The following is a 21,250-nucleotide window of genomic DNA, read 5'->3' on the forward strand; positions in this document are numbered from 1 at the left end:
AGGGGATACCAAACAATCGGGGAATGGCTGAGTAAGTTGTAGTATATGATTGTGATGGAATCCTATAGTACTATAAAAAACGAAGAGCAGGCTGCTTTCAGAAAAATCTGGGAAGACTTATATAATATGATACAAAGTAAAATGAGCAGAATCATGAGAACATTGTATATATCAACGGCAGTGTTGTAAGGATGATTAATTGTAAATGACTTGGCGATTCTCAGCAATACGACGACCCAGACAATTCCGAAGAACCTACAGTGAAAAATGCTATCCGCCTGCAGAGAAAGAACTGAGGGAGTCTGACTATAGCTGGAAGCATAGTTTTTGAAACTTTATTTTTCTTGGTTTTTTGGTGTGTCTTTTCTTTCACAACACGTCTAATATGTTTTACATGACTACACACATATGATCTATATCAAATTAGTTGCCTGCTGAAGGAGGGGAGAGGGAAAGGAGGGAATAAGGGAATTTGGAATTCAAATTTTAAAAAAATAAACGTTAACTGTTTTTACGTGTAGTTGGAAAAATAAATAACACATTAAACAATTTTTAAATAATGCTAATTAGGAGCTATATAAAAACATGCCAAGAATGAGAGTTTCTTAGCATTTTGGCTGTCCTGACTGAGGTGGTCAAGGGAAAAATCATATCCTATGCACGAAATCTGTTGGCAGCACTATTTACCACGCTGCCTCTGGGATCTGCCTTTGCAGACAGCTTGATCAGAAATAAATCATCTGTACAAACGGAGTTCCTTATCAAGAGGCATTTTGTATTGACAAGTAGGGTTACTACAAGCTTGGCAATAAAATTGCACATGTCCTGTTTCTAGCAGGCAGGCCTCATTTAAGGCCTCTAGCATTTATTAGTAGTAGTTGTCAAGACAGCAGTATTAGTAAAGTGCTATCCAGGAAGACTTTTTTTTTTTCTATAAAGCATCATTATCTTCCATTTGGTCTTTATGCAGTACTGTCCTGGCTGCATTCACAATCCATTAGAGATCACTTTTAAAAAATTAATTCATGCTTACAAAGGTCATAGAGTTATCTTTGCAGATTCGGGCCCCTGATTTTTCAGACAATTTTTAAGGATCCATGTAGTGTTCTGAAAATATAAACAGCTTTGAAATCACCTTCCAGGCCCTTCTAAGGGCTTCTCTTTGCAAATATGCCGACCATTTTCTAGATTATCTGTAATTTGTTATGTGTAGCCCAAGTAATTTCCGGGGGGAAGGAGGGGCCTGCCTGTAGAAGGCACGGAAATAAGAACATCGACTACTGAGTTACCCACACCACAATGAGCTCATTTGTCTTGCTGCTAAATCCACTCAATTAGATGGAAGCTCTCATCCAACAGGATGATATACAGGAAGGATTTGAGGATCTTTGAAGAGTAAGGGAGGCAACTACCGACACAATAGATTCCCCCAGCCTGAATTTGGGAGGATCCAAATTCTAATCAGCCTCAGATACTATTAGCTGTGTGACTCTAGGTAAGTCAATTAATATCTGTCTGCCTCAGTTTTTTCAACTATAAAATGGGAATAAAAACAGCATCTATCTCCCAGGGATTTTGTGAGGATCAAATGGAAATAATATTTGGAAAGTACTTGCTAGTGCTTGGCAAAGAGTAGGTGCTTATAAATGTTTGCTTCCTTCCTTCCCTGCTCACGCTATCACTGACCCTGTTTACAGCTGCCAAAGTTAAGGTAGTTTTTCCGACCAAGACAACTGGATCTCAGGGCCTATGCCTACCACCCTGAACCACGCAAGAACTTGGTCTTGGCTTGGCACTCCTACACAATATGGGTTTCCAAAGCTACAACCCAGTCGGAAGCTTCCAAATGTGTATACTCAGTGTCAATGGGTAGCAATGAGAGAATACACAAAGAAGGTATTCTTTTCATTTATAACATGGAATCACAGGAATAACATGTAGATTCAACTCAGTACTCAGGAAAAAAAAAGACTGAGTAATTTATAATTAGCACCAAACAGAAAAGCTGAATTGATTTAATAACACCTAGTGCCTGTATCACAGCACTGCAGGGGTTGGGGATGGGAGAGGAGGATCCTTCCCAAGATGACATTCTACTACATAAATCAATGTTAAACTTAAAAAAAAATTACTTGTTTAGGGGCGCCAAATAACTCTGTGTGTGTGTGTGTGTGTGTGCGTGTGTGTGTGTGTGTGTGTGTGTGTGTGTAGGCATTTGCACTCACAGTGTAATAATTTCTTTTAAGCAGGGTAAAGGTAAAATACACATTATGATCCAATACAGATTAGGCTGTCAAAAACAAAAACTGGCATTGCAATTTGCTTTTCAATGCAGCCTTCCTTGGGAAGCAGGGTAGCAAGGTGCCTAAATGAATGGAATTGGCAAACACGCCAATACCAGTCCTGCAATTCTCTGGCTACTCTACATGGACTGGTGTTTGTGAGTTCCAACAAAGTCGCTCATGGGGTTATGGGGGAGGAAGGGAGGACTCAAAAGTCCCTCCTCCCCCCAAGTAACAGTGAAATAGCTCGTTGTTCCCTACAGCACCTGCTACAATGAAAAGGGCCAGGATACTAAATGCCCTTTACAGCCTGGCACAAAAGCTAATTGGCATAACTGGACTATACAACCTCCTCTGGGCCAGGCCTTCAAACTTCCTCAAGCAGCTCAGAAGCCTCAGGGAAAGGAGCCTTCAGAACTGAGCTTACTAAATAAGTCCTGAGCCCACTCTCATCTTTATTCTTGGGAAACCACTTCACAGCTGGACAATGTGGCCCTCTGACCTGGAGTCAGAGATTGTACAGCTACAGGGGACCTTCCACAGTTTAGTCTCCATTCTAATCCCCTTCCACAGACTAGAGGGAGGGAGAGAGGCTTGCACGAGTTGTTAATTGACTGCAAATGTCAATTATAACATGCAGAGCTGACTCCAAGTGATGGCTTGTGGGGTTCTGTCAGCTTCCAAATTGGGGTACTGGAGCAAACCACATGATGCCTAGAGCTCTGAATACTGAAGGTGGCTGCTCAGTGTTTCTTCCCCCCCCCCACTTAATAGTATTTTTTCTTTTCCAAATATATTATATGTATATAATATATATAGACAATTTTCAACATTCGTTTTTCTAAGATTTTGAGTTCCAATTTTTTCCTCCTTCCCTAAGACAACAAACAATCTGTGATATAGGTTATACATGTACAATCATTTTAAACATATTTCCATATTAGTTGTTGTTTTGAAAGAAAAATCAAAACAAAAAGAAAAACCATGAGAAAGAAAAAAAAACTAACAAAAAAGATGAAAATACTATGATTTGGTCCTCATTCAGTCTCCATAGTTCTCTCCCTGGATGCAGATGGCATTTTCCATCCCAAGTCTATTGGAATTGTATTTGTATATTTCTGAGAAGAGCCAAGTCCATCAGAGTTGATTATCACATAATCTTGTTGTTGCCCTGTACAATGTTCTCTTGGTTCTACGTACTTCACTTAGCATCGGTTCATGTAATTCTCTCCAGACTTTTCTGAAATCAGCCCGCTCATCGTTTCTTATAGAACAATAACATTCCATTATATTCGTATCCCATAACTTACTCATCCCCAACTGATGGACATTCATTCAATTTCCAGTTCTTTGCCACTACAAAAAGCTGGTCAATGTTTCTTGAGTCACTGAATGACATATAAGAGGGATGAGAACATGCTTGTCTGCCAAAGGTGCTCACTTGAGTAATTTTTAGTGGCAAAGACAACTTTAGGTAAACCCACAATTAAATTGTCCTCCCTGACCTCCTTTGCAAAGATTTCTTAAAAGACAGATTCTTTCTCTATTTGTGTTCTTCAATATTTGAAAACCTGATGTTTTAGGAACATTTGGAAAACAGAATCTGGCCAATGAAAAAACTAGCAAAACTGAAGAGACCTGTTTGCTATCTTTTCCAATAAAATGCTATTCTCAGTTAACATCTCCTGATTGTCCAGCTCTGCTCTGAACACTACAGGTGCTCCAAGGAAAGAATTTGGGGCATCAAAAGGAGTCAGAGAAGGCTGCAAAGTTCTCCCAGGGTAGAGGGTTCCCATTCACCAACAGATGGCATGAACACCTATGCGGCCAACATATGGGATCAAAAGACTGATTGTTGATGTCAAAATTTAATAAAAACAAACAAAGTTATGTACGGCATCCTGTCACAACAAGCCATTCAGTTCAGTGACAAGTGACATTAAGAAAAGGTCATCTCTATTCATATTCATTTCTGTAGTCTCCTTAGCCATTAAAAACGCTCCGAAGATTCTTTTTGAAATGTCCAATAGAACAGGTAAATTACCATATAAAGAAAATAATTTACTCTTTAGGACAAATCCTATTCTAAGAAAAAATTACAAAAGACTTTTGGCTACCCCAAAAGGAGCCGCAACAAAAATATCATGGTATGAGTGGTTCTTGCATCATCTCCATCGGAAAAAATCCATTTTGATACAGATTTGATGATTAAAAAGAAAATTTTGGCCCCATGAGTTCCTCCCCCTACCCCTGTCAACAGCGGTCCATAACCACTGGTCTCACCAAAATCTATTTCCTCTAGCTCCCTTAATGTCAGGGAGTTGATGAGATACCTTGGGTCACTGAACTTCCCAGAAGGAAGGAGCACAGGTCTGGGGCCAACAAGTACCATTAATGCCTTAGGCTTGTCGAGATGCTTAGTTGTTTATAGGTTTCATTCTCTCCCCATTGAGAGATGAGTTCCTTTAAGACAAGGACCATATTTTGTTTTGTCTTCTATCTTCCAGGCTGACACAACGATTTGCATACAGTAGAACCTTAATAAATGCTCATTAGATTGTTTCAGAGAAGATAGGATGAGAATTAGAAATGCAAAATTCAAAGTTATTTTTACTGACACCAAATGATATCAACAAAATTAAGACAAAAATATTATTTCTACCTTATAATCCAAGAGAGAACTCATTTGTTCCACTTCTGAATTACTTATCATATCACTTTCTTCATCATCAATTATTTCTATTTTCTGCAACACAGGTAGAAAAGTGTTAATAAATGCATAAGGTTTTTGCTATTATACACAACCCTCCCCAGTGTGAGCATATACAATTAGTTTTTGATGATCTGTGTGGAGATCATCCATTCTGGAGAACTGGAATAAAGTCTGCATTTGAGGCCGACCTCTTTGTACTGTGGTGGACCATTTCTCTGTACCTTTTGTGAATACGTGCCAAAAATAGAAACTCATTTTAATATTAAGAGAATCGTGGAATCTCAGGGTTGGTGGGACCCTTGTGGTCATTCCATTCATTCAACGAGGTGACCCCTCTGTAGCCTTCTCTTTGGCGAGCTCTCCTTGAACACTTTGAGTGCCGGGAAGCTCTCTACTTTTGGCCTCCATTTATTAGACCGTTAAAGGTGGGATGTTGGCCAAATGATCTCTAAAGTCCCTCTTAGCTCCATCATATTCTGCTACTAAGAGGCCATCTCCCATGGCAAACCATTCCTATTTGGATAGCTCTCATCATAAGGACGCTCTTCATAGCCTTGTATCAAAATCTCTCACGCTAACTTCGTCTTTAAAGCAGCAACAATCCAAGACAGCCAGAGGATACTCCAAAGCCAAATCTACAGGATTGTTATTATCTGTTATTTTCGACGAGCCATGCCACTGCTTCTTTCCATTAGGCTAGATAATTGAGAGCTGACTGTACAATTGAAAGGGGCTTTTAGGATTCAATGCTGAAAAAATGCTCGATAATTTGTTTCCTTCAGTGGCCAATAACCACTAAACAAAGAGAGGAATAAAAACTAGAAAATACCACGCTCTGGCATTAAGGTATTTGAACCATAGCACTGCACGCAGAGTAATGCACTCGATAAATATCTGTCGAATGATCGAATCTCCTTCTTGCCAGAGACCCAGACTGCTGACAGAAAACAATCTAACCGGAGAGGCAAGTTTGCTAAGAACTGAAACGTCTGGGTTCGGGTTAAACCAAGCCAAGGAGTCCTCTAGAGATTCAGAGTCAGATCTCTCTCCCTTGAGCACAGGAAAAACACAAGAATCAAAAAACCCAATAGTCTCCAATTCTCTTGACTCTCGAAACAGAGGACCAAATTAATGCAAAGCCAGAGCTGGGCACTAGGCAGCCTTTAAGAAAAGAGTACATTAACAGCAATATGTCATAGACAGAAGCTGAGATGAGGCTGCCCACCCAGCAATATATATGGTGATTAAAAGTCATAGGCAAAGTTCAAAAGATCATATTTGATATATTGCCTATGAGGATACAATACCATTATGGGGTTTGTGACCTGAAGGCTTCTGAGTCAATAGGATGGCTGCAGTGAAATTGCTTTCTACTGCTGCCTAGAGATGAATCTAATGTTTTGTTTTCTGTTATAATCACAATAAACTTGGGGCTTAATCATGAAGGCTCGCATCAGACTTTGGATCTGGTCTTTTTTTTTTTTTTTTTTTTTTTTTTTTGGTCTGGATCGGGCTCTGGGAAAAGCAATTTGGAAATTTTACTGTTGCCTAACCTATAGGGAGTGGGCATGGGCCACCCTAGAGATTTCAGCCCACAAATAGACATTCGAAGCCTGTGTAATTTGTCATCCATAAATAATTGGGGGCACTAAAAGGGTACAGGCAGAGGCGAGCAACCTTTGAAAGTTTGGAGTTTGGTCTTTGAAAATCAATTGTTCTTGAAAAATTAGGTGCCTAAGTGACTGTGAGTCATCCTATGCCATGACTTCATTCATTATCTTCAAATGTCTGCTGCAGAGGAGACACAGTGCAGAGAGAGGCAGGCTACAAAACAAGCATTTCTTTAAGGGGGAAGAGTTTTATATCTGTCCAGCCTCCAACTGGCATCTTACAATGGAATGGAAATCTACAGCCCGGCTCTGTTTTTTATGCTGGGGGGAGATGACCCTGTGGAATTTCAAATGTTATTAACACAATTCATAACAGGGGAAAATCATTACTCCCTACTTGAGGAAAAAAAATACAACTTTTCCTAGAATAAAGCAAAATCATCTTCCCATTTGTTGCTCCATTAGGGATTGGGGGGATGCAATATTCTAGAGGAAAAGAGCTAGTGCTAGCCCTCGCCAGCATGGACACCAGTGAAGTCCAATCTGCAATGCTCCGCCTCTTCTAGAGCTTTGGATGTTGTGAGTGTGGAAGTGATAATGAAGATGTTGACGAGGCTGTCCTTTGCATACCTCTTTTCACTTTGCAAAATGCTCTAATGTGCTTTCTTGGTCAATCCTCATAATCTTGTAAGGTTAACAGTGCAAGAATTTCTTGTTCTCATTTTCTGGGGGAGAAAACGGAACCTCAAAGATGAGGGATTTAGACCCGGAAAGAACCTCAGACCTCATCTGGCCCCAACACCTTCATTTCAAAGATGAAGAAACTGAAGGCTGAAGAAATCAGGTGACTTTTCCAATGTCACACACCCAGGAAGCGGCAGAGGAAGGACTTGAACTGAAGCTCACTGGTTCCAAAGCCAATTAGCTTTTTATTGTCCCATTCATCCCATACTGCTTCCCTAAAAGAAACTGAATGACATGTCCAAGGAGGCCCAGCTAGTATTGACAGTCAGAACTCCGATTTGGATCACTTTGACTAATACAGTGACCTTCACTGATACTACAATCTCACTCCTGAGCTAGGATGAGAAAGTGCTTTCATGACTCCTAGGATTTGTGAAATGGGATGGGCCCATGCTTGAAACAGCACTTAGACCGGCAGTTCTCAAACTTTTGTTCTCAGCATCTTTGGACTATTAAATACAATTGAGGATCTGTCCAAAAGTTTTTGCTCATGTGGGTTACATTTAGAGATACTTACCCTATTAGAAACAAAAGCGAATTTGGAATTAGTAGATCCTCTCCAGGGGTTTCAGAGACCACACTTTGAGAAGCACTGACTTAGGCCACACAGTCATGAGGTCATTTGGCAGCCTTGTCCGCCCCCCCCTTCACCACTCACTGCTAGAAGATGTATCAGGAAGGACACCAGAGACAGCATCTGTACTACATTTTATGGTTTGCGAAGCATTTTACAAATATTCTCTTATTTGGTCCTCACAACAACCCTGAGAGGGAGATGCAATTGTTACCCCCATTTTAAACTGAGGCAGTGACTTGACCAGGGCCAAATGAGCTAGTAAGTATCTGAGGCATACTTAAACTCCAGGCTTCTGACTATGGACCTAGTGTGCTCTCCACTGCATCCACCACCTTGAGACCACTACCTCTTCCCAAGGCAGCAACACCCACTTTTAGACAGCTCTTGTTGACCGAAGTTCTCTTGATAGCAAGCTGGAATTTACTGCTTTGTAACATCCAAAGTTCTCTCCAGTTCTGCTTTAGGAGCCAAACAGAACAAATGTAATCTCTCTCATGTGACAGCTACCTTTCAAATACTGAAGAGAGCTATAATTTTCCTAGTCTTCTTTTTTTTTTCCCCAGATGAAAAGATCCAAGTCCTTTCAATCACTTTTTATAGGTCTGCCCTAGGCTTGAGGCCTTCTGCCATCCTGGCTGCATCTTCTTGAAGCCCTCTAAGCCAACTCCTTCTTAAACTGGGACACCCAGATGTGAACACGATACTAGCAAAGTGGTGTCTTTCTTCCTGTAAGCTTAGCTCTTAGCAGTGTAGGCCCAAGTCTCGTGAGCTTTTGGGTTGCCACACCATACACTGCTGACTTCTGTCAAGTCTGCAGTCCCCTCAAAACCCCAGATCTTTTTCTAACAAACATATTCTAAACAAATCATTTAACCATGTCTTCCCTAGGGAGACCAGTTTACTGGACCCAAGCGTAAGACTTAACGTGTACTTATACTGAAGTTCATATGATATTTTGCTCCTGATCTTGACCTTGTCCTCCAGTGTGTTGACTCCTCCTCCCCTTGCCCTCTAGCTTTGTGGCCTCTGCAAATGTGATATGTATTGAGAAAAAAAAAAGATTAAACCAGTTTTATACCTGCCAAACTGACAATGACCCATCAATGACTATTCTGAGTCTAGCCATTCCAAATGCATTGAATTATAACACTGTCTAGTTCATCTCTCCATTTTTTCCATAACAGTAACATCAGATACCTTGCTAAATGCTCTGCTAAAATCTAAGTAAATTAGATACTATGTAAATGCGCGCTGTTACTACTAACAAAATGAGGGTGAAGAAGGGTTCTCCAGCAATGAAGAAAACAACTGAAACAATTTCTTCACCCATAGGTCTTATTAAGTATTAACAGCTCAGTGTGGAGCCCCTTTGTGATTTAAAAGCAGAAACTTGGAGAGGATAATACCCTATGTAATCTGGATAGTGGTAGTTAGGTGATACGGTGCTTGGAACACTGGGTTCGGAATTACGAAGACTCCTCTTCACGAGTTCAAATAGAACCTCAGATACTTTCTAGCTGTATGATCTTAGGCGAGTCACTTCACCCTATCTGCCTCAGTTTCCTCATCCACAAAGTGAGCCAGAGGAGGAAATGGCAGACCCCTCCAGTATCTTTGCCAAGAAAACCCCAAATGCGCTTATGAAGAGTTGGTTGGGTAAGAGTGAACAACAACAAAAGATACTGGGAAAAGCATTTGGGAGATTGCATGAGTTGTTTGAAATAACACAGAGTCCATTGGGGCTATAAGACAATGTGACTGATGTAATTTATGGGGATTGAAAATTCTGAAATGGGGGGGAGGGAGAGAGAGGGAAGAGAAGTAAGCGGGATGCAAGAGGAATCGCTTGACTTGAGTGATTTCAAGTGTATGTGTATCTATATGTTTATGTGTGGGAGAGTGACTGTCCTATCCAGGATAACACCGTAAACCAGGAGGACTCCTTAGGTCTCTTGGTAAAGTGGAGGTCAACTAGCAAGGTAAAAGAAGCAGACTTGACTGTTTATGGACTAAAGTTTGAGTTTTTTACATTTTCTCTTAGGTTAAATCAAATGTGTTCTAAGTATGATGTTCTGCTAGCCTGAGCACTTGAGGTTCTCAAGTCCATTTTTCTTTTTTACAAAGAGCAAGACAAGAGACAAATTCTGACATCCCCAAGGGAAACTGGGGGAATACATGAGTTTTTATTAAATAGAGGTCACCAAGATTGAACCCAGTCCATTTTAGCCTCGAGTTGTGGAAATGAGCAACATATTATTATTACCCATTGTAACATTCTAATGGCAAAAATCCACAAATGGGGGCCAGGGTGAGTCTAGGGAGCAATGCCACGCACATTAGAAAATCAGCCTCAGGAGCCATATTTTTAAAGGTTGAGCATAAGTACCAGATGCTGACTTAATGGAACCAAAGCGAATGCCCAGGGCTCTTTTTTTAATATGCCTTAAGTTTAAAGTCGGTCCTGGGATCTGAATCGATCAATCACCATTTAGTAAGGTGCTGGGCATTGTGCTAAGTGCCAAATGTCTCGATAGCGTCTAGAAGGAAATGGGTATCATTAAAACAACGTCAATACTCTTGCCTAAGACAGGGTTTGGGCAAACTATGTCCTGTGAGCCTGTCATTTATTGAGTGGCAAACTCCAACAAATAACTTTCTGGAGCCTTGCTTTCTTCACATAATACTCTTCACTAATTTTTAAACAACTTGATAGGGTCATTGTTTCAATTGAATTAGATGACGCATGCATTGTGCTTTGTAGCTATAAAGCATTAATGTAAAGGAATCCTTTTTATTCTCAGTTTAAGGTATGGTATGACAGTGGAAAGAGGGTTGGTCTTGGAGCTCTCAATGAAAAAACTAAAGTTTTTCCTCTGCCATACCCGGCAAACCACTTCAACGCTTAGTGCCCCTCTCAGGCTTTAAGTTGTGTGGATGAATCGAAGAGCTTCATTCTCCATCCCAATGAAATCACAGCTCTGGAGCTGTTTTTCCTTCTCACTCCCTTTTCCCCAACAACAAAGACTCTTATTTATATTTTCAAAAGCTGGTTGGATTCATATGTACTTATATGTACACAGACTCCTTGTTCATCTGCCTCTAATGCTTTCTTTTTTTCATCATTTCAAACTTTACTAGGTTGTTAAAGGGGTCCCACTTCCCCTAGAAAGACGAAAAATTTCCAAATACACCAAACACTGGAGCTACCCTAAGAACTGATATGATTCAAAGAGGCAGAGGTGTAGAGCCCCAAGCCAGGAAGGCCTGAATACGAGTTCGAGCACTAACAATGGCTTCCTTCATGTTCTGGTGCTTAATTCCGTTTTCATCCTACCATCTGTCCAAAGAGGAGAATTCTGCTGCTTTCCAAGGGGGCTGAAGAAAAACGATTTCTTAGGTGTAAAATGCTGTATGAATACTGAGCATTCATTAGCTATTTACATTTGTGACTCCCTGAAAAGAATAATTTCCGGAACAGAAATGACAACATAAAAAAACTTCCCTTTCTAACAATGCTGACATTGTCACTCACTGGAAATGTCTGTCATTTTATAAGCCTGCCACTTGGTTCCAAGGGTATTTCAAAGTATACATACCACGTTGTCTGTGGACACTGCACTGGGGTCTTCTTCCTTGTGCCCTCTCGCTTCACTTGGAACTGCTTCACTGGGTTCTTCTATGGAAATGAAAAAGCCACCACTGGTTATATGCTCAAAGTTGCATTCACAATACTCCTTCAAGGTGACATTTATCACCTGTATCCTTAGAAAGGCATTTTGAGAGACAGGGCCACTGAGCAAGATATAGGACCCAAGTCAGGGAGGAGTGCTGACTCACAGGCAAGTTATACAGATACTGCCTGGGCCTCTATTTTTCCCTGTACCAAAAAAAAAAAAAAAAAAAAAAAAAAAAAAAAAAAACCCACAAAATTGCAGTGTTTCTAGAACATCATGACCTGGAGATCTAGTCAACATTTTCAAGGCCTTTGGTTTCATCAGGTAGAGCTATCCTTCTACAGGCCATTTGTTCTCCAACAGACATTTGCCAATTGTTTCTTTAAAGTGAGGAGGTAGAATTAAATCTCGGGAATTATTTATCTAGCATTTGGATAGTCTTAGCTGTTTAGGGGAATTTTCTATTTTCAAAAAGAGCCAAAAGTGGGATTCTATCAGGACGGAGAACGCTGAGAGTAGAAAATCACTCCACCAATATAGCTCAGCAACTTATCTGTAAATTACAATCATGGAGTTACTTGGGGTGGGGGGGGGGAAGCCAAGTGACTTATTCAGGATCACACAATTAGAATAGGTTAGAGATAGGCCTTAAACTCAAGCCTTTCAATCTCAAAGGATGACGCCCTATCCAAAATACCCCAATCTTTCTCGAAGGAGAATTAAACAAAGCAACTTTTGGATGAAATGTTGTCTCCACTGTACAAGTGGGCAAACTCGGACCAAGAAAGCCTAATTACATTGACTCTTCTTCCAAGTAGGTTAAAAGAGCCCATTCCCAATAAGGGTTGCTGATCAGGCATCTCCACCCAAAGGTGAAGCTGAAGAAGGAAAAATCCTTGGCAGGGAGAGATTCTAATTTGAAAACTAAGGTGGATTTCTCCATCGGATGGAGTTGCTTCACTGAGGAAGCCCTGACTTTCCCCCAACATGTGGCATAGCCCTCTCTCCATACATACTTGTACCAAGACTTCAAGAAACCCAAATGTCATCAATGTAGGCTCTCCTGTATAGGTGTGGCTCAAAGCTCTTCCACAGCTGAGCAAAGGATCTCTGTGAATCATCGCAGCTGAAAAAAAGTCTCACCTCTTAATCAAACTTCTGTTGAGAAACCCTTCCATGTTCTGCAGAGCTCCGACAACACATGAACCATCCATGTCCTTGCCATACAGACTGGAAAGAGCTAGTGCTCCACTCATATAATCTTCATGAACCCCCAATCATTTCCATGGCAAGGCCTTAGAACAGTAGTTCTCAATCTTACTGACCCAACACTCTTAAAAATTGTTGAGGACCCCTCAGCCAAGAACTTTTGTTCATGTAGGTTATCTCTACTGACATTTACCCTATCAGAAATTGAAACAGCGAGATTATTATCATGCAAATAAGTTTTGATCTTGCAGACCTGCTGAAGATCATACTTTGAGAACTATTTTTTTTTAAATAAAAGCCTTGAGTTGAACTCCTAAGTATTACCTGGACAAGGAGAAAGGTAGTTCAATTTCTTCAGAGTTAGATATTATATTAGCCTTATTAATCAATAGCAAAATATGTGTCAGCTCTCTCATGGTTTTTTTCCAAGTCCATGATTCCCCCCAGTAATGGGAAGACAAGTGACAGACTAATTCCAAGGCTTAGTGAATAGAAGTACAATGTATTGAGAGAGTTCTTAACAGATTTTTTTAAATCAAGCCAACACATGAGTAAAAGTAAGACAATTTTCATGGAAGAAGAAATTTATCTTGTTAATGATTTTGACATTTCAAAGCATTCTTATAAATCAGCAAACTGATATGGAGTAAAGGTGAGCAAGGTGTCATGAGCTTAGCTGTGGCCCCTCCTCATCAGTGACTTCATGTGTATTATTTCTGGAACTCTGTGAAAGATTTCTGCTCTCACTTTCTCCTAACTTTGGGCATCAACAAGCCTTCCATAAAAACTTTCCCTGCCCGAGCCTTCACATCCTGAAAGTGGTACATAAAAGCTACTGGAAGATTTCAAGATTAAAGGGGTAGATGAAGAAAAGGGATGTCACAAAAGCACATTTTTCATGTCTTGATCTTTAGAAAAGAAGAGACTTTATGAAATGGAAAATAAACAAATACTCAGCTATGGGTTAGTCAAATTCCAGAGAGCCTGCTACACAAAGGCAGTACGTTCCAACTAGGGAACTGGCTGGAGAATTCTTTCATGAGCATAACAGAGCTCAAAAGGGGCATCCCAATGAAATTTAATGTTAGAGGGGCTAACTGGCCTAGTCTTCCAAAAACTTTACTTAGGATGGTGGTTGGAAGGCTTTGAAAGCTTTCTTGACAACCATACTCATTTTCTCTTCATAAACCAAAAGTTTTTGAAGCTTGTCTCTTGAAACAAGACTAAGGGGCTTGACCAACTGACAGCACGGTGTAGTAGAGAGATCTTGGTGTAGAGGCCAAAAACTCAGATTAGAATCCTAGATCTGCAATTCGGTCCTTACCTGGGTCATCTGGAGAAAGTCATTTAACGTGAGCCTCAGATTCCTCATCTGTAAACTGAAAGCGTGAGACTGGATAATCTCTAAGGCCCCCTTTTGGGGCTAAGTTGCATGAACTTGTGTTGTTAGCTGAGCCAGGGTCTGAGGTTGGAGGGGGCAAACAGAGCAACCCCAGTGAATTGCCTGTCACTTCTCACTTTGCCTTCTCTCCACATTTCTGCGGATGGGAGAGAGAAGGAAGAAGGGGAGATGACAAAATGAGAAAAGAGAAGGGATGAGATGAGGAAAGTACAGTATTCCCTAGCAGGGAGATAAGGAGCTGAAGTTATGGAAAGAATCATTAATGTTTTAACAGAAGGTTATACTTTTTAAAGAACAGATGATTCTCAAAAGGTCTTTTTCTCCTTCAGTTTTGGGCATGATTTTTACTAGATATAGAGATCATCTCTTGGCCCCAGAAGAACACATCTCCTCTTTTCAAAGAGAAGTCAAGAGAACATTAGGATTCACTTTATAGAAATTCATCAATGAACCTGCCTGAAGGACACCTACATAGATCAGAAACTAGCTGGGTTTGCTGGCTTGGGAACGGGAAGAGCAAAAGACTGCACCATCTCTTCTGATTTTCAAGACTTTTGGAGTATGAGGTGTGTTAATATATGAGGCAGATCCCTGAAGAGAAGAATCGTGATAGCGAAGACCAGGTGGGTAATTAGAGAAATCACAGTTTGAAGACCCAAGGACATTCACTAATTATTCCTTCAGGGCAAGAAGTGGAACCAAATCTTATTAATTATTTACCTAGAACTTTAGCTGCTAGTTATTTGGGGGTATTACCAGAAGCAATTATTTGATGAAATGTTATCCCCATTGTAGAGATGGGAAAACTGGGGCACAGAGAGACTAATTACGTGCATCGAATCTTTTTCTTCCAAGGAGATCAAAATAGCTTTTCTGAGTAAGCACTGCTGATGCAGCACCTCTAGCCCAGAGGTGAAGTTAAAGAGGAAAAGTTCATTGTCTTTGGTGATGTTAAAGTGAAAACGGAGAATTTTTTTCTCTAAAGACAATATCTAGCCCCTCGATGCTTAGATTCGTTAATAACAAACAGACAAACCTTAAAAGGCATAAGCCCATATATTTTTAAATCCCTGAGAGAACAGAAAAGTGTAGCTGGAGCAATCACAGGCCGTGGCTGTCGTCTGCTGCAGTGAAACAACCCTTGTTGGGTTGGCCCTGGTCCCGCAGCTTTGGGGCACCAAAGAGACACAGGGGAGAGAGAGTCTTGAGTCTGTAGTCAGGAAAGCCTCAGTTCAATTCTAGCCTCAGATACTTGCTAACTTGATTGCCTCGGTTTCCTTGACTATCAAATGGGGATGAAAATCGCACCTGTTTCCCAAGGTGGTTATGGAAATTAAGTGAGATATTTATGAAGAGCTTAGCACAGTGCCTGGCACCATAGTAGAGTTTTGGTTTTGGAGTTGGGTTTTTTTTTTTTAATAAATTCTCATTTCCTTCCAATTTTCCTTCCTGAGCCAGAAATCAGGAGACTGAGGGTCCGTCCCCTAAAAAAATGGATTTTTTTTATCACTTCCTTTCTCAAGCCTTAGGTGATCTCCAAAGATCCCTCCTAGCTTTCCCCAACCACCCCCATGCCCCCACCTTGGCCATGAACCAAAGAACTGACTTGGGCTAAGTTTTCATTTTGTCCTTTTATCTCTACCTTGGGATTCCTACTGATCAGGCTTTCCTGGAATCCTAGGCTATCACAATGCCCTCTGGGGAGATTCAAAAGGAACTTGTTTTTTGCTCTGATGTGCATTTTGGTGAGTGAGCTCCCCTCTAATGTTTCAATGGCATCCACTTGGTCCAGTGGCTACAACTCTGGATTCCTCTCAGTTGTATAGTTTTTGGCACTTGGCAGGGGAAGTGAATCGGATTGTAAAGTTGCTAGCTAGAGGAAACCTCCCAAGAAAGATTTGGTAATGAACCTCAAGAGGCAGTATGGTATGATGGAAAGTGCTGGGAGAGAGCTGATTTTTGAATCTCCCCCCTCCAATAATTATTAGCTAGGTGACCACTGTCACTTTATCTCTGTTTAAGTCTGTTTCCTCATCTGGAAAATTCAGCTAATAATAAATAGTTAATGGGGGCAGGGGGAGGGTCCAGTGAGATAGAGTGTGGCCAGCACTTTGGAAGCCTAAAAACATGAGATAAATGTCGGCTAATGTTATTTGCTTATTGTAATGTTCAGGCCCTGAGAATGGGACCTGGTTAGCCTGGGAGAGCTCCGTTTCTTTTGAGGTTAGATAATATTAGGCCAGGCCAGATGACACAATCGCACTTAATCGCGACATTCAAACCAATCAGATTAGCATTCTCTCTGAACAAAATGAGCAAGAGAATAGGCTGGAACCGGGGGTCAGCTCTCTACACAAGGCTCCTTTCAGCCTGGGAAATGCTTTTATGCTTTTCTGTTGCAATTTCTGAGGAGAATAAAAAGGTTTCCATGCAGCTGTGAAAAATAAGCCACTGAGAGGAATTGGAGGCAATCTCACTTTTCATCAAGTGTTCTCTGCAGCGGGCATTAAATCCTCTCTCCCCTTTCTCTCATTAGGTCTTGATTACCATGCCAGCTGTCTAAGAGAACACACTATTCAGTGATAAAGGATGCCAGTGGAGAAGCCGTGGTCCACTGGCAACTTTAAAACTAACTTTCACTTTTTTCCAGTTCAGATTTTTCTTCTGGGATCTGGAGAGGGGTGGGGAGCAGAGAGAATGACAAGCTACCTTTCTTGGTTTTCCCAGTCTCTCTCTGGTCCCTGTTATTTCTTTGTTTTTTTTCTTCCCTATAATATAGAGCTGTCAAACCTTGTTTCCCATCCTCCTGAGTCCAAAGACTAACGCCTACTGGCTTCCAAGCACTCCCCCTGATGCTACTGGATGTTCCTTTATGAATTACCCTAAACAGAAGGAAAATGCCCAAGATTTCCCAAGCCACATTTTGGTTCCAAAGATTATCTCATGGAGCAAGACGTGGACTGCAAATGAGATGGCAAGTGATATGAATTCAGTTTCTTGGTCAGCCACTGTCACTCTGTGCCTCAGTTTCTCTATTCAGTTCTTTCATCTGTCTTTAGTATTGAAACAGCAGATATGGTCAACCTCGCTCCCCTCCCCCCAACCCAAAGGCCAAACAGTCACATATTGCATCTGGCGATGACCTTGTGGAGAACGGTTTTGTTATAGTTAGAAGGGTCAGAAACTCTTGGTTTAGTAGGTTGTGGGGGTGAAAGGGATGGGAGCGTTTGGATTGTTCTCATTGGGAGTTTGGCAATGAAAGAAGGAAAGAGATGGGATAGTAGCTTGATGGGGGAAGGGAGGGGACAGGAGCAAAGCTAGTTGCTTGTTGCTGTCATTGTTTAGAGCATAGAGAACAAAATGTGTTTCTAGATGAAGGGGGAAAAGACCCATGGGGGAGGAGAGCATCTGAAAACTGCAGATGAAGGGAGGCTGAATGCTGCAGCATGTTCCCCAAAGAGAAGGAAAGGACTAGGCTGAGGCTTAGGGTTTTAGTAGTGGGGGTCCTTTTGGGGAGCAGAAGGCCATCTCTGCCTCTGAGCTAACAGAGGAGGAAAGGATGGGAGAAGCCACTGGGAGGATTAGATGGGTGCAACTAAGTAAGTTCCTGTGTAACAGTCTAAATAGTGTCAGTAGAAAAGTATCAGCAAGATTATCTGCTGATGGGGAGAGGGGCTTAGCAGAAAGAGGAAAAGGTCTGCTACAGTTCCCATGAGGCTACAATATTGCCAAGGGCTCTCAAACCATCCTTGGGAGTCCAGTAAGGTATTTCTGCACAGCAGGGAAGGTCTAGGGAACAGAAATCTGTATCGAACCCAATGCCAGAGATCTCGGTATTTTTTTCCAGCAGCCTTTGGCACCTCAGGGAATAGGAGCAGAGGAGGCTGATGGCAGAATCCCAGAGCTGAGAGTTAACAGGGCCCACATATTCAAAAGTCCAGGGGACAAGGAATTTAGAGTTAGAGGAGGGAACATGCTGAAGTGGCTGATCATAAGGCCAAGACTGATTAGAAAGGAAAGTAGGGCAGACTTGGTTTGATAGGGAGAGCGGGGAAGAATCAAAAGGCCAAAAGTCTCCACATGGGCAAGAAACAAGCATGGAAGGAGTAAAAAAGTGGGAAATGTTGAAGGAGAGGAGATTGTGATCAGGATCTGGAATCTCAAAACTCAGGAGCTGGAAGAGAACTCAGAGGCCATCAAGTCTAATCTCTCCATTTTATAGATGAATAAACTGAGACAAAAAGAAGTTAAAGGACTCGCCAGGATGACCTGGCTAGTAAGTGTCAATACAGGATTTGAACTGGAGACTTCCTGACTCTAAGTCCATTCTATCTACTATTCTATGATGCCTTGATGGTGATGTAATTTCAAGGGATAGTGAAGGGTTAGGGTTAGGCTATCCTATTGGGTGCTGGAAGTCTAAGTGAACAAAGAGGTCACAGAAATTGAGTTTGAGGAAGGATAAAGAAGGGATGTTGGAGGGGCCATGAATGTGACTAGTTGAATCTCTGAGGGGGATGGCCAGCAAGAACATGATCCGGATGCGAAAATCAAGCAGAATGTTGAATTGTAACTAGGTGCGTGACAGCAACAAAGATCAAGAGATGGTGAGAAGGTCAGATAACTCAAACTTCAAAAGAGAGACCGGTGGGTACCGATAGTTTGTGGGCAGTACTAGATAGAAGAAAGCAAGGAGTTCATCTATGTGTGGGAGAAAATACAGGGTGTCTCAAAATTTTCAATGTAATAATATTAATTTTTAATAGCTTAACATTGTATGAGATCTTTTGGTACATTCTGCACATTTTCTGGGGTTCTGAAAGATTATCAGAAGAGAATTCTTTTTTTTCCCTGTTTGAAGTCAAATGAAGCACAGTGTTCCTAAACAAATATTCCAGTGACATTTAAAATATCTGATTCTTGATTTAACGGTCCTGCTGATCGTAAGATTAGGGACCCAGAACAGGGCTCTTTCCATGATACCATTATTAGTTTTCAGGATGGTGGGGTCTTGATGCCATATACTTGATCACATTTCCAAAAAGAATCAAAAAAAATATTTTCTCAGTACTGGTATAAAACCTGTGGCAAGAAGCAGAAATTCCAAATTTGGGCTAAGTTTAGGTGAAAATATATTCCTTCTTGTAGCCTGATGTAGAAGGATGTTAAGAAGAGACATTTTAAAAAATCAATTTCTGTTTAAATGCTTAACAAAATATGTGGACCTTAAGTGTAAAGGCTGAAAACCAAGTCAAATAACCACTGAAAAGTAGCCCTTTGTCAAGGCTATTTATTAAGAGATGCAGCAAGCAGAGTACCTTGAGAGCTTCCTTCAGATAAACAGATGGATACTTCATCATTTCTGTCGTTATCCTCCACTACCTCAGGCCCAGCTTCCTCTCCTGATGTTAGTGCAGACAAAGGGCCCGATTCCGGCTGCTCCGAGAAGTCAGCAGGACCACCTCTGGGAGGTGGAACTTCAATTCCCATTAAACGATACTTTCTTCTTCGATTCCCAATCCAAGTCTTTATAAGGGAGATACAATAGAAACTTTTGAACACATAGAAAGCTCATTAATTCGCAGCATGAAAAGAAAGGAAAGGCTCTGAGTAAAACACAGTGGGCTTTTGATTTAAATGAGAAACAGAAAAAAGCAAAATATATTGAATAACGACTGGCTCTATTCGCCTTTAAATAACTATTTGCAGTTCACAAAGAGCTTTCCTCACAACCATCCTGAGAAGGATTTTGGTTGTTGTTTTTCTGTAAGTCAATGAAGTATAAGCAATATGACGACGTGCTCACTTCAAAACAGCTTAGATGCAAAATCATATTTATTTAAAATACCCACAATGCCAAGCAACATGGAGTTCATTACTTTTTTTTTTTCCCAGAGAAAATAATCTGCCACATCTTTCAAAAGAAAAACAGATTGGTTGGGTTCCCAAAGGAACTGCGCATGTAAGCTATAACTAAAGCTTATGTCCCATTTCCAATCTTGCTTTTCCTAGGTGAAAATCTGCCTTGGTGACTTTCGTCCTTTCCCTATCAGCTCAGTATTCAAGTAGCTTCAAAGCCAGGTTGATTGGATTGATAATTAATCTGCATGTCAAGTTCCTCCCATAATTTCCACAATGCTCATTTTTGTGGCTAGAATCTGTGGCCTCACTGTTCTGGTCAATGTCATTCTACAAAACTCAAGTCAAAATATTGTTTCTTTTTTCCCCTCATAAAGATATCTCTGAGCTAGTACAGAAAACTAACCAATGGAATGCAGTGATTTCTGCTCTGATTTGAATACAGTTAAAAAACAGTTCATATAAACGAGGCTTTCTTCTGTACCGGAGAGCCATCAATGTGGAGGAAATGACCTCCAGTGTTAGAACTTGAATGTGTCTCCGAGCTCAGAGATTCTTGAAGGTCATCTAAGACCATCATCTACAATTTTACAGATGTAGAAAGGCTCGAGAGAGCACAGGTGGCCAGTCTTAGGTCATGGTTCATTCACAGGTTTGGTCTCTGGGCTCCCCAGCAAGTCAGGGTCCTTGCCACTGCATCATACTATTCCCCATTCTCAAAACAATGCCTCATCTATTTGGACCTAATTTTAGGAACAAAACTCATCTAACATAAGGAGAAAAATCAAAGACTAAGATTAGGAAGACGTATTTGTTTTCATTTTTGCCTGAGTATTTTCCCTTCAAATTCAGGAAGTGTATTCGGTATTCAATACTAAATATACACTCCGAAACACATGGATTGTTTTTGTGAAGTCCCAAGTGAAAATTACCCCGTAGGAAAGAAAAATATTTATGTATATTAATTTTCCTGGCTTTGCTAACTTCTCCCCTAGGAGAAATACTCGTTTAAACAGTAGAATTCCATTTAAATTCCCCATTACATTGTCTATGTGAAAAAGTACTGTTACACTTCAGAAAACTTAGAAGCTGGAACTTCTTACCACGACCCCATTTAATTGTCACACACTTCCTATATTTCCTAACTGAATATTGATGTTTATCAAGCAATAACAAAAAA

The 21,250-nt window shown here is 40.9% G+C and overlaps 1 protein-coding gene across 4 annotated transcripts in view; it reads right to left on the bottom strand.

Moving 5' to 3' along the window:
- Positions 1–21,250, bottom strand: part of HDX (highly divergent homeobox) — a 103,705-nt gene that overhangs the window by 13,459 nt on the left and 68,996 nt on the right. For all 4 annotated transcript variants that reach the window (XM_031945007.1, XM_031945009.1, XM_031945006.1 and 1 more), the window contains 3 exons: positions 19,530–19,737; positions 11,523–11,602; positions 4,945–5,028 (listed from right to left, as the gene is read on the bottom strand). In XM_031945007.1, the coding sequence (XP_031800867.1) occupies positions 4,945–5,028; positions 11,523–11,602; positions 19,530–19,737 (372 nt within the window). The remainder of the gene's footprint in view (positions 1–4,944; positions 5,029–11,522; positions 11,603–19,529; positions 19,738–21,250) is intronic.

Source organism: Sarcophilus harrisii, chromosome X, assembly GCF_902635505.1.
Source record: "Sarcophilus harrisii chromosome X, mSarHar1.11, whole genome shotgun sequence".
Taxonomy (NCBI): domain Eukaryota; kingdom Metazoa; phylum Chordata; class Mammalia; order Dasyuromorphia; family Dasyuridae; genus Sarcophilus; species Sarcophilus harrisii.